At 35.1% G+C, this 14,522-nt stretch overlaps 1 protein-coding gene across 5 annotated transcripts in view; it reads left to right on the top strand.

The window, feature by feature from the left end:
* Window positions 1-14,522, top strand: part of LOC136041023 (sodium- and chloride-dependent glycine transporter 1-like) — a 94,926-nt gene that overhangs the window by 57,455 nt on the left and 22,949 nt on the right. For all 5 annotated transcript variants that reach the window (XM_065725544.1, XM_065725560.1, XM_065725568.1 and 2 more), the window contains 3 exons: window positions 3,755-3,887; window positions 8,957-9,091; window positions 11,680-11,908. In XM_065725544.1, the coding sequence (XP_065581616.1) occupies window positions 3,755-3,887; window positions 8,957-9,091; window positions 11,680-11,908 (497 nt within the window). The remainder of the gene's footprint in view (window positions 1-3,754; window positions 3,888-8,956; window positions 9,092-11,679; window positions 11,909-14,522) is intronic.

Here is a 14,522-nt window from a genome sequence, read left to right as displayed (position 1 = left end):
GACAATCTGAGTCTTTTCTTGATGTCATGACATCCAAATGGACCTTAAATTAGGAGTAGTGCCTTTGTAAAATTACTTTTTTTTATCGCACCTTTGATTTTTGCCTCGGTTTGTCTTTTGTCGTTATGAAAGACATATCGCCGAATCTTTGTTTCTTTTAATTATTCAGGTGGTGGGGCAAAACTTCTTCTTTTGCTTCGGCTTGTCTTTTGTCATTATGAAAGACATATCGCCCAACCTTTGTTTCTTTTAATTGTTCAGTTGGTGGGAAAAACACTTCTTCTTTTGCCTCGGCTTGTCTTTTGTCATTATGAAAGACATATCGCCGGACCTTTGTTTCATTTAAATGTTCAGGAGGTTGGGCAAAAATTTATTTTTCCTTCAACGATTTATCTAGTCCTGGTTTTTTTATTTTCATAGGTATGACAGGCATTGATGACCTTTCATTGTCAAAATCCAAAACCTAATAATCATCGCTATCATTTTCAATTTGTTTGGTTCGTTTTACCTGACCTTATCCATGTTAAAATCCAAAACCGAATAATCGTCGCTATCGTTTTCAATTTGTTTGGTTCATTTTACCTCGGCTTGTCTTTCGTCATTATGAAATATATACCTCCAATTTTTTTTTATCAAAGGTATGGTTGGTATTGATGAGCTTATGCATGTCAAAATCCCAAACCCAATCGTCATCGTAATCATTATTAATTTTGACACGTTTTGATTATCTCTGTCTAGGTTGATTTTCATTGACTCGCTCACATGTTTGGTGTCGCATGTTTTCTAACCACGTGTGTCTTTGCTTTTCATTTTCATTTTGAATTGCTCACATGCTCGACGTCGCATGTCTTCTAACCGCGTGTGTCTTTGCTCTTCATTTGATTTTCGACACGCCGTTTGACAGTATAATATATACTGGAATTAATTCTTGAAATTCTTTCAAGAATGTTCACATTATGTTTGGGTCTTGAGAAGTCACAGGGGGCGCAGGGTTCGGAAAAGGGCAATTGGAACGATTGGGCTCAAACGAGCCCCGCATTTGAAAGGGCCCCGCGCCGCCATCAAAATGAACGATTGATTTTCAAAATTGTGAAATGTTCGTAACATTTCCAGTAAGCGCTACTTCTGGAGAGGGCTCATTTTCAAGGCTAAAACCATTTTTAAAAAAACTATGTGATATCAACAATAAATCAGGATAGACTAAATAGTTTAGCAATCATGTTGACTGAAAGTGAATACGCAAGGAAAATAGATTTTAAAACCGTTCTAGAAGCATTTTCCCCGCAAAAAATTAGAAATATAGAAATTCGTGTGCCCATATTCGGTGGTACAAATTCAATAGGCATTTTCAGCAGTTTTATAATATCTAGGAGACACAAATTTAAATTAGCGTTAGTACCAAATGGGTACAAAAAATAGCAAAAGATGACAAAACAGTTACCTTAATATGAACAATCTGGACAATCAAGTGAGACAAGATCAAGGGAACGACCTGAGAAATGTAAATGTATGAAGGGTGATAAGGAACAACCTAGATCATCAAAAGTAAGAAGACCGATCGAAGCAACTAAGTCAAAAGACACTAAAAAAAATTCTCGGAAGTAATGATAAATTAAAACAGAGATGAAAGAAAACAAGTCAAAGAAATTGAAGAACATAGAAATATGTAGCTAAGGGATAAATGGCAGTGTGAATCACAACGACTCAAAAACAATAGTGAAGAACAAAAAAAATATCCGGTTACAATAAATGCAACAATGAGGATCAGAACGAATCAAAATGAAAATGAAGAGATGTGAGGTTTATAAGATATACGACCACAAGAACAAAGAAATATGCAGCTAGAAGGTAATAAGCTTCGAGAGTGACAAGCAACAGCTGGAATAAGAACTTGTCAAAGATGAAAGTAAGAACAAAGAATTGTAGGGTTAGCAGATACGCTAAAACAACCATCAAGAGTGTCAAGACTCTTCCTAATGTGCAAATACAAGGCCCAAAATTGTTTCTAAAGTATTTTATTTTCATAATATTTTGGTATATTTCACTAGGATTGATCTAAATTCAATTCTCGAGTGTGTACCATTATGTACACAATTACTGAAAAAATATTATGTTAGAAGAATATCACCATCACAATCTTCGATGCCAACGAATTGTGGCATAAAAACCAATGAAAACCTATAAAGATGCCGTAGACATATGCAAGTGTTACAAGTCATTGGGACCCTTCAATTTTGTATGTATTCACTGTGGAGTCTTCAATTATCCGACTGGAAATAAAGCCAACAAAAATGATTTACTTGGGGCTGCTGCCTGCTTGGTCGAATTGCATTCTTGCATCAACAATTTCTAAATGAATTTGTTTGGCCTGTTCTAGGACATCATTTGCTCGCAAAAGAGTTCCACAAACAAATACAAAACGGGAACTCATATTTTGCTTTAGCCTCATTCAATGTAAACGATTATCGAACCAAAAATCGTGAAAATAGATAGAAAAATTCATCGCCAAATTAATTTTGTGCCGCAAAATTACTTTTTATGTTAAGTTACAATGCCGCTCGTTGCTTTTGAAATAAAATTACTTGATTAAGCTCAAGATCAGATCATGTTCTCTGCCCTTAGCTTTCTAATAGTCTATCAATAAGACTGACCATGTTCATCAATGTCCATCACAAGTTTTTAGCTACATTTTACTGCCAGATTTCTAGGAAAGCCACGGGCAAATTAAAAGTAATACCATCTATATAGGTAGATTTTTTTGGGCAGTATTTCCAGTCATGTTAGGTTCCGATTCAGCTTGGCCAGGATTGTGTTACAGCGCGCAAAAACATTAATCAATCTGATTCTAAAAGAAAGTAAGCCGTATTAAAATACCCTATCCCCTCTAACTGTCTCACATTCACCATTAAAAGAATAGGTAGGAAAACAACGAAAAAATTAGAAAATTAACAGGCAGTGAAAACAAGGGGAAAAAATAAAAAAAAATTACTGATATCACCCTTCTGCAATTCTCAGTGCTGAGAGAATAAAAAAGTTAATTGAAGTTAACGAAACGAAACAAAAAAGCAAACTTCAAAAACGAAAAACTGAAGTGAACTATCACTTTCTCGAGTGAATAGTAAGAAAACAGCTAAATAAAAAAAGTTATTGACTGAAAAATTAATCTTTCATTTGAGAATTTGTTTTGTAAAAGCCATATTTGATCTTAGAACATATTTTTCCGTTTTATGTAGAAATACTTCACACAAAAAATCGAATTTATCAAGAACTATTATTTTCAAAAGTTATAAAACATTTACTACAATTATGGAAAATATTAAAACTTCGGTTCAAAAAGCAAGATAAGATTAAAAATCTTTGGTTGGTTGTCATGTTTGTTCTAATAGCCTAATAGCTTGTTTTACAAGCTCTCATTTTAGCTGGCAGTTATGCGAAAAAAGCAACATTGTATAAACACGATATTAAATAATTCAATGAAATATAATCTCTCTCAACTGTCTTCCACTCTCTTTATGTACCTCCTTCTCTCTTTTTCTCTATTGTTTTCACCATATCAATATATCTGTCCTTTTATCTACTTTGTGCGCTGTTCTTTTTTTCGTGTTTTTCATTTTTCCTCTTCTATTAATTACTTTTTTTGCTTCTTATGTATGTACAAATATGTTTCTTTTTTCTTAATAGATGGAAAGGATTAATGCATTTCATTGTTGTGCCAATATTTCTATTTTACTTGTACTTCTCATTTTTATTTTAGTCATAATGTTCTGACTATAAGCAACGATATTCAAGAAGTTGGAGGTATTCAATGGAAGTTGGCTCTGTGCTTGTTATTTGCTTGGATTTTGGTATTCTTGGCTCTGGTTAAAGGAGTTAAGTCATTTGGAAAAGTAAGTTATCTAGTAGTTAAGTTTTTTAATTCCTGTCAATATTATTTAAGCAGAAAAACCTTAATATCAGCGTATTTTATTATATAGCACATACCTGTGACAATCTTGTTGATTAACAAATGGCTCTTTGTATTAAAACAATCCTTTATGTTGAAGTTGCTTAGGTGATCAAAAAAGACAAAATTACCGTTTGAAAATATGTTGATCCATTGTGGATGCTCGTGACGCTTATCTATGACGAAAGGCTTCATAAATGAACGAAAGGTTCATTTATTTGATGGAAAGATGGTTCCTTTAATTTATTGAGTAATACTAAGAAATGAATGTGAATGAGAAATGATATGACGCGTGGTATTATTTTTTTTAACGATTAAAATTCCATTCTTGCTAATTTGGCTTAATAACCAAAATACAATTCCTGTCTGTCCCTTGGCAGATATGGTAAAAATATTTCTTTTTTTATTGTTTTCCATGTTATTATCTGCTAAAGGCGCGTCGCCATGTTATTAGTAATTTGTCGTCACTTGTCTTGGAACTCACTAATTGTGTTTGGTGATGCTAAAGACATAGGCAAACACTGTTCTGATAATTACAAGTTGTCATGACGACAAAAGGGGAATCAAGTGACGGTTAATTGTGATTCGGGAGAAGAAAGCGGAAATAATTTCTAAGGAAAGAGAAACAACAGCATCTTATCTCGAGACTAAATTAAGAAAAACAAGTTTTTTTTTACTAAAGTAAGAAGCAACATTAAAACTTGAAACAAACAGAAATTATTTCGTATATGAGGGAAGCTTCCCCCTTCCAACTTCTAATTCTTTGTGCTAAAGTTTCTTAGTGCTTTAAAAAAGCACTAAGTCCTTTGTGTTTCATCAATTGCTCTTAAGGAATTCGGACGCAAGTCAGACTAAAAATTTTTAAATACATTGAAACATTGTATGCAAATAAAAAGAAAGAAATCTTAAATCGCTGAAAATAAAACTCCTGGCAGCACTTGCTACACCTCCATAAAAATTCCTAGAGAAGCTCTTTATGCCCCCCCCCCCCCGCTTTTTCCACCTTTTTCCCGCTTTTTTACTGCCACCACTCGTGGCAGCACTTGCTACACCTCCATAAAAATTCCTTGAGAAGCTCTTTATGCCCCCCCCCTCACTTTTTCCACCTTTTTCCCGCTTTTTTGCTGCCACGACTCGTGGCAGCACTTGCTACACCTCCATAAAAATTCCTGGAGAAGCTCTTTATGCCCCCCCCCCCTGATTTTTCCACCTTTTTCCCGCTTTTTGCTGCCACCACTCGTGGCAGCACTTGCTACACCTCCATAGAAATTCCTTGAGAAGCTCTTTATGCCCCCCCGCTTTTCCCACCTTTTTCCCGCTTTTTTTCTGCCACCACTCGTGGCAGCACTTGCTACACCTCCATAAAAATTCCTTGAGAAGCTCTTTATGCCCCCCCCCCTCACTTTTTCCACCTTTTTCCCGTTTTTTTGCTGCCACGACTCGTGGCAGCACTTGCTACACCTCCATAAAAATTCCTGGAGAAGCTCTTTATGCCCCCCCCCCGCTTTTTCCACCTTTTTCCCGCTTTTTGCTGCCACCACTCGTGGCAGCACTTGCTACACCTCCATAAAAATTCCTGGAGAAGCTTTTTATGCCCCCCCCCCCGCTTTTCTCACCTTTTTCCCGCTGTTTTGCTGCCACCACTCGTGGCAGCACTGGCTATACCTCTATAAAAATTCCCGGAGAAGCTCTTTATGCCCCCCCCCCACTTTTTCCACCTCTGTCCGGTAAACTTGTGAATGTTATATTATATGCCTTGTAGAAATGTTTCTGCAATGGGAGAGGTACTCATAGATGTAGACCAAAAGTCAATTGGGGTTGGATTTCAGTTCCATTCTATAGTTATATGCAGGCTCATTAAGAATTAGGATATTTGGGCATTAACATGCACTCTTTGATACGTCTGGTCCCCCCCCCCTGCCAACAAAATGACCCACTGCCCATCCATCATAGTAACTGATGCGCACTTGCACATCCTTATATAGAATTTTATGAAATAAGAAGTAAATCGATGTAGTTATTTTAAGCTTTAAAGTAAATGTCAGAAACATTTTTCTACGTTAGGAAGGGAGGTATCACCCCGCAGCACCCTTATTTAGGATTAGTCTAAATGAAGGGCAGGGAGAGATTAACTCCTACCACCGCCTTCCCCATACCCTTTTATATATTTACCTGAAGGGCCATGGTGAGTTAAACAATTTGGGCAATGAAAGGCGTTAATTTAGGCAGCTGCCCCCTCTCTTCTGCCTACACAACAACTCACTAATCCTGCTTCGAAATAGCTGATGCGCAGCTATACTTCGGTATACATAATTTCACGAAAAATGAATTTAATCAATTCAGTTAAATCAAGCATTAAGATAAATATTCATACTGACTATTTATCTTGTGTGGACTTTGTGACTTTTCAGGAACGAATGCTCCACAACGTTACATTATCTCTTCTGTAACTGGGAAGCTCAATTTATAGTCTGCTGATATTGTTAAATTCAGTAATTCCATCAGAAAATAATACTAACTTCATCCTCTATAGGGAAAAATCGCAGTTTGGTGCAACAAAACGGCATAAAACACCACTTTTTGTAATACAGGCTAAAACTTTTTATTTTTCGTTTAAGCAAACCGCTTCCAGGAATATCAGTTTGATTCGATCACCAGCTGGAAAAAAAAACATCCGTGATTTTTTGGGGGGAAAATTCCGAAATTCCTTATTTTTGTTGATACGATCTTTAAAGCTCTAGAGTAAGATTTTCTATTGTGTTGAAACTAATAGTGTGGTCTTTATCAAGATTGCTTCCCTTTTTGAGGTGTTTTTCCTCTTTTTCGAAAATCAGGCAAATTTTCTCAAGCTCGTAACTTTTGATGGGTATCATTAAAATCAACGCATTTTATATGTTTGAAATCAGCAGAAAAAGCAAATTTTTTTTGATGCATTAGTTAATTCCAGAATCTGTTTTTAGAGTTTCGGATACTATTGGCCCGATTTACTCCTTACTTACAGTTCGTTTCGGCATCTGGGACCCCATATATGGAATTGTTTACCTACGACTTTGAGAAACATGGATAATTTTCTTGAATTTTGGCGGGAATTAAAGCTATTTTGCTTTAATATTTATGGTTTTGATAGTTGAGTGGACCACAAACGGAGCCAAGATGTTGGTTTTGTTCTAGGCGATACTGGTCAAGTGGTTTTAGTTTCTTTTTGTTTTGTCTTTTTTGAAGTGTAATTTCGTATCGATTGAATTGCAGGGTAATTGAATTTTTGTTCTTCTTCTTTTCTTTTTTATTTTCTTCTTCTTTTTCGCATTGTTTTTATTTGTATCTGTATTGGGGTTGTAAGCCCAAACAAGCTTCGCTCCGGGCCATTTGCTTGTTTTGTTTTGTTATTTATATTAATAAACCCATCTTTCTCTCTCTCTCTCTGTCTCTATCGTTACGACAAACTGTTCGCCTGAATTTTTATATGAAAATATTTTTTGTTTGTAAGGGAGGATGTTTTTACAAGAAATATGTCTTTGTTAAAAAAAAAAAAAAGATTTTCTTGTGACACTGATATATGTCTTCCGCTTTTTCAACCTTTTCTACCGTACTACCCAAAGAGCCTATCAGATATAAGATATAAAAAAATTATTTCCCCCAGACGTAAATTTTATAGTTGCCTTACCCCTTCCTCCTCGAGTTATACAACCCTGAAAGTCTAAAGGAAATCCCCTAGTCATAAAAAAAAACAGGGTATACTTAACAAAACACGAATAAGATCTGGATTTTCTAACTGAAAAATAAGATGGAGTGGAGGTTTCACAGTCATTCCATATATGATATTCTGATTATGTATGATTATATAAAACACACTCGAGAAGTGAAGCCTGGTGACAATAAAATATGATGAAAATAGAATACTTTATTAGCAAAATTGTGAAGGTCATTTGTGAATTATTAAATTGGGAGCTTCGGCGTCTGCTGACTGTCTCAAAGACAAAGAAAAGTTCATTATTAACGCGATTCTTGACCTAGTTCATTTTAGTTCATTATTAATGCGATTCTTGAGGATACCGGTTAGTTTCCTTTAACTAGTGATAGAATATAGAGTCTCACTATGGATGTTCAAACTAATGTGAAGTGTGCGTGTTTTCTGTGCAACAGAAAAACTGTGGTAAAATTGGAGGAATTGGTCATATAGTGGAAATAGATGAATGTTTGTTTATAAAAAGGAAAAATAATGCAGGAAGAGTCTTACCGCGACAGTGGGTGTTTGATGGAGTGTGCTGGGAAATTGGTGAAAGATTTTTAGTGGAGGTCCTTGACCGAGGAGCAGAAACTTTACTCCGATAAATTAAGCTTCACATTGAGCCAGGATCAAGAATCATTTCAATTTGTTGGAAGGGCTACGATACAACTGATATAAGCAGATGACTGGAATAAGCAGGTTTCACTCATTTGAAAGTGAACCAAAAAATAATTTTGTCGGCCCAGAAACTGGTGCCTCTGCCCAAAAAGTAAAGAGAATGTGGGGTACCGCAAAGTGGAAGAACAAACTTTACCGAGGTACATCTCACCATCATTTACATTCATGCTTAGTAGAGTACATGTGGCGGGCGGCAGTAAAGGCAGAAGGCCGAGTTCATTTTAACGAGATTCTGGAGGACATTTCTGCGTTCTGGGAGCATATTGATAAGTTTTAGGTTTAACAATTTTGTCAATAAACTATTCTATTTTCATCATATTTTTTTTCTTTAGTATTAACCAAACTCCACTTCACGAGTGTCTTTATATAATAGACAAGTACCGATATATTTTTTTTTTCCATATTCACAAAACGTCTAAGTTTACTATTTGCAAGTTATTGGTAGGCTACGCTTTCAGTTTTCGTTTTCAATCGAGAACATCTGATTTTTCAATTGCCACTTTCCAGCTGTTTTGACGTTACGTTTTTCAACTTTTCAGTATTTTATTTTTAGCTTTAATCCACTAGTTCTGTTGTGTTATTTAGGAGCTAATTTGTTTAAATTTTAGGTTGTCTATTTCACTGCTCTATTTCCATACCTTATTTTGCTTGTTCTATTGGCCAGAGCTGTAACATTACCCGGTTATATGGATGGTGTTCTGTTTTATCTGATACCAAGATGGGAGCGTCTCACTGAAGCCAAGGTAAAGTTGTACAACCTAACTAACCAGCACAACTTTAGTTCAAATTATTTCTAGCTGCTTTTTGTCAGAGGATTATAAAACTCTCTTAGTTGAGGAAATTAAGTAATTTTTTAGCTCCCTTCTTTTGTTACTGTTACCAACTCTGCCAACCTTTTTCCCACAAGAACTCAATTGCACTCGTAGTTGATTTTGTATTCTGGAGAACCTTTTATATTGAGATACAAGCTAATCCATATGCGATAAAATAGTGATAAGCAATTATTTATTCCTCCTTCTTCTTTTTCTGTTTAATATGGTATTCAAGCATAAATGAACTCTAAGCATAGGAAATTTGAGACAAATTTGTATATTTTCGATGAAGTGAACTTCAATTTGAATAAAAGTATCTTTATCTACGAAAAATTTTATAGATTTTGTAAGGTGCCGTACAAGGAAGATTCTTCTTGTTTTTAATTAAAGATAAAATAGGTTAATAGATGTATAGGTGGAAAGATTGGTGTCATATGAAAAAAGGAAGCATCAGGTCTCATAAAGAACCTTAACATCTTTAATTGAAGAAAAACAGGATCACAGATAATAAAATCAAGTGAATAGCATGGATATTTCAATACAATCAGGTTTTCACTGACACTGTCCCAATACAACAGCCATCCATAACTCTACAACTGTTGCCTTCTATTTACTAATTTTTATCCAGGTCTTTTCAGTCTCTTAATGTAATACTATTGATCATATGTTTAACTACTGGTAAACTAGGGAATCGCAATAATTCCATTAGAATCAACAAAGGAGAGCAACATGGGTCTGAAGTCTCACTTTAAAACGTGTGCTGTTTTAGTCTTGGGGACCCCTAACACGGGGCCAGTGCTAGGAGGGGGGCTCGGGCAATCTGAACTTTTATGGGCCCTTGACACTACACACACAGCCAATATTAAGATATTTCATCGTTATATTGGGTCACAATGGGACGCCTCATAGCAAATATGTGGGATGTTTAGGGGATCGGAGCTATCGTACAATGCAATGATTTTTGGTTGAAACCTCAAGTGACAAGTGTTGACGTTTCGCACATACATATTCAGGAATTAGGCTTTGTAAAAATCTAGTATCGTGGTGCGATTCCTATCCCATAAATTGCCCTATTTGCTCACCAGATTAGTTATCGAAATCTCTATTTTTTCCCTGTGCTAGTTGATTCGGCTGACCCAAAATAGTCATTCTAGCCCCATCCATAATTGTCAATCTCAAGGTTGTCAAAAAAAAGGTGTATGAGCTATGCATTCTTAAGAAACTTTTTTTTGTAAATGCTATGGGTTGGAGTCTAGTCTCAAGCAAAATACAAGCAAAAAATGAAATGAATATCCACCATACATTTCACTCCATTTACAATTATACTATATTTACAATTTACTCAACTGAACTCGAGACATTTAGTATCTCAAGGAAGTGGTATTCAAGTACAATTTTAAAAAACTCCTTTCTGTGCTTGCTACGTCTCTGGTGCTTTTATAATTATTTTGAGTGCATTTATAGCATTTGCATACAAATGTATCGGCAGCACATGAAATTGAAGACATCATAATGGTATTTTTACTTTTCCTTGAATAACTTCTCTCAATGCTTTGGGTTCTTCAAATGAGTCTGAACCATCTACACCAAGTGAATAATCACTTTTCAAAGCCATGTCTAAATCCACGCATTGTTTCCTCGAATTATCCACATTATGGGTTCAGATTTGCTTGATATCACACACAAAGCCAGAAATATCATTGCCCAGTGGAATATTCCATCCAAAAGTAAAAAATCCACAAAATGAAGTCAACACCTTCTTTGAACGTCTTGTTTATTCAGACTGAGTGACTCAGACAGGATATAAGATGGGACGAAAAGGTATTAAATCAAGCGGATGAAAATTCCTATGATAGATTGTGCTGAAGTCGCATATGTTATAGTAGACATTTTTCTTTTTTTTTCAATTGAAAAATTCTTGTTAATCAAAAAATTAAACGTATCTCAATTAAAACATAGGATTCTCCACTCATGTCAAATAACCAATGGACACACCCTCAATTTTTGATTATCCCGAATCACGTCATGTGCTTTGGCAATGTTTTACCAGTAATCTCACACCTTGGTCACCTGGATCAATTATCATTTTATAGGCTTCCCTTCCCTCCGAGAATCATCTCCACTACTAAAAATCAAACGCTTTAGGTAAGTGTGACCTCCGTAAGCCTTGATTCACGTTTCAGATATGAATATAGCAGTTTCTTTAGATATCACTAAAAAGTTGGTATTGATTCTTAGTTTATTTTTCACGATAGGCATTTAATGGCAGAATGTTCAGCCATTGATAAAATACTCCTAAATTTCACAACCCATTGAGTCGATTTTCCGAACAAAGAAAAACGAGAGGTTTCAAATGACATAACAACAAGACTTTTTGCCAATTGTTATATTCTTTAAAGTTTTACATCCAATCTCGTTTTTTACTATGTGTTTGTCACATCTTCATAGGCTAATATAGGAAATTATAATCTAAGATAATGTAATAAACTCATAGATTTAGTTACTACTTATTCTTAAAGGTATGGGGCGATGCTGCTATGCAAATCTTCTTTGCTCTTTCACCTTGCTGGGGAGGATTGATCACTTTGGCCAGCTACAACAAATTCCATAACAACTGTTTCAGAGATTCTCTGATCATAGCTACTGGCAACGTTCTAACAGCCTTTTTTGCTGGATTCGTCATTTTTGGCATTATGGGTTTCATGGCTCATGAACTTGGTAAACCAGTGGACACCGTTGCAACAGAAGGTATTTCGTCTAAAATTTAACAAATACATGCATTGCTTGTCTATTCTAGTTGACTTGAAAAAAATATAGTTTTCTATTGAAACTGGAATTCTAGAATAGTCAAAGCTTCAAAGCATTGTAAACTTTATTTCTAAGGAAGATACTATATTTCTAATTTGAGTTATACTATTTGTATTATTTTTGACGAGTTGAACCAGAGGTATTTATGGTCTAGGCCAGTCAAAAATTACAATTACAAATTAACTAAAGTATCATTGGCGGAAAACAATATCAATAATTACAATGAACTCTTTGAGGAAATCTTTCGAACAGTTTTGGAAACTGGAAAAGAACTAAATTTCTCTATCACTTTATCAAGGTTAATTTGTACTTCTCTTTCAATTACCAACAGTGCAAATGTAGATAATCTTTCTTCCCCTGTGGTGTTGCGGTAGTACGTCTTCACCATCGAAGGCGAGAATGAGATCTTTTGCACGACGCAGTGCAAAATTCATAGAAATAGTGAAGTACAGTTTAAAAAATCAAATATCAGAGGAAACACACATTTCAAGCGTATTTCAGCAAAAACAGATTCTCTTTCTAGGATGTTTTTATTTTTTTATATCCTCAACTCCGTAAAAACACTGTGGCTCAGATTGCAGCTTTCATAATCAAGCTTATAGTATTTACACACAAAGCTTACACTGTCTTTTTTAATTTCGTTTGCACCTAGAATAATGCTTAAATTGTTCAAAACTTCCAAACTGTTCTTCTCTAGCCTACTTTTAATCTCTGCAGTTAGAACACCAATAACAAGATACAACACTGTATCTTCGAAAAACTCTTGTGCTGTCTCATGTGGAACTATTGTACCCCCACCTAATTTGGAATTTCTAACTGGAACTTTATGTTACCGGGGCAATTCAGGACATCTAAAACCACACTTATTAGCTAATTCTGAGCTGTAAAGGTAATCATAAAGTGCCATATGACATCCACAACGTGTATTTTTGTTATAAAAAAAACTTCTCTTTTTATTTAATATTTATCTTTAATATCGTAAATATTTAATATCTTTTTTATTTAAATTCACGGGTTGAAACAAGTGTGACCCATGGCAAATTACACGGGAAGTATATAATTTGGGTTATATATCTGCATACTAGGGGGTGGGGTTGGATAAACTATAGTGCAGCTGCAGTCAAAATGGGTTAACTACAATTTTTCTACACATTATGAAGTAGGTCTAAATTGTTCTATAACAAATTTTCTTCTCAACCGCCTCAATTCTATACTTAAGGGGGGCAATTTTTTCTTCTTTTTCCCATGAAAATACCAAATAAAGATGTATTTTCAAAACCAAGGGATGGGGGGAAATCCAAAAAATCCAACAGTTCATGGTAACGAACTGTAAGTAAGGAGCGACACGGCTTAATAGTAACGGAAACTCTAAAAAACGGAATTTTCATACCAATAGATACATCAAAAGAATCGGATTTTTATGCTGATATTAAATATATAAAAAGTAGTATAATATATAAATAGTATAAAAAGATATTAAAAAGTAACATCAAAAGTTAATACGAACAGAAATTATTACGTATATGAGGGGGTTCGTCCCCTCCTCAATGCCTCGCTCTTTACGCTAAAGAATTTTTAGTAATTTCAAAAGAGCTATTTATTCTAATTAAACGGTGTTATTCCTAAAGAATTGGAAAAATTTGAACTTTAGCGTAAAGAGCGAGGTATTAACGAGTGGGCGAACTCCCTCATATTATATTATGAGGAAGTTCACCACTCTCGTCAATGCCTCTCTCTTTGCGCGAAAGTTTGAATTTTGTTAAATAATGGCCGATATAAGCAATAATTTGTTTGTGTTATTTTCTGCCAATCTTAGCATTTAATTTGATCTTAAGCAGTTTCATAACTATGATTATTATGTGATAATAAACCAAAGATATTGTATGTCTTTGGCTTGTGGTTGTTATCAAACAGTTCGTGGTAACGAACTGTAGTAAGGAGCGACCCGGCTCAATTGAAACCAAAACTCTAAAAAATGGAATTTTGATACCAATAGCTACATCAAAAGAATCGCATTTTAATGCTGATTTTAAATATATAAGTTTCATCAAGTTTAGTCTTACGAACCAAAAGTTACGAGCCTGAGAAAATTTGTGTTGTTTTAGAAAATAGGGGGGAAACACCCCTTAAAAGTCATAGAATCTTAACGAAAATTACACCATCAGATTCAGCGTATCAGAGAATCCTACTGAAGAAGTTTCAAGCTCCTATCTACAAAAATGTGGAATTTTGTATTTTTTGCCAGAAGGTAGATCACGGATGCGTGTTTATTTGTTGTTGTTTTTTTGTTTTTTTTTTTCAGGGGTGATCGTATCGACCCAGTTGTCCTAGAATGTTGCAAAAGGGCTCATTCTAACGGAAATGAAAAGTTCTAGTGCCCTTTTTAAGTGACCAAAAAAATTGGAGGGCACCTAGGCCCCCTCCCACGCTAATTATTTTCCCAAAGGCAACGGATCAAAATTCTGAGATAGCAATTTTATTCAGCGTAGTCGAAAAACCTTATAAATATGTCTTTGGGGACGACTTACTCCTCCACAGTCCCCGTGGGAGGGGC

The sequence above is a fragment of the Artemia franciscana genome, chromosome 2 (assembly GCF_032884065.1).
Source record: "Artemia franciscana chromosome 2, ASM3288406v1, whole genome shotgun sequence".
Lineage (NCBI taxonomy): Eukaryota > Metazoa > Arthropoda > Branchiopoda > Anostraca > Artemiidae > Artemia > Artemia franciscana.
Note: the sequence above shows the minus strand (reverse complement) of the source record. Positions and strands in the feature narration are given on the sequence as shown.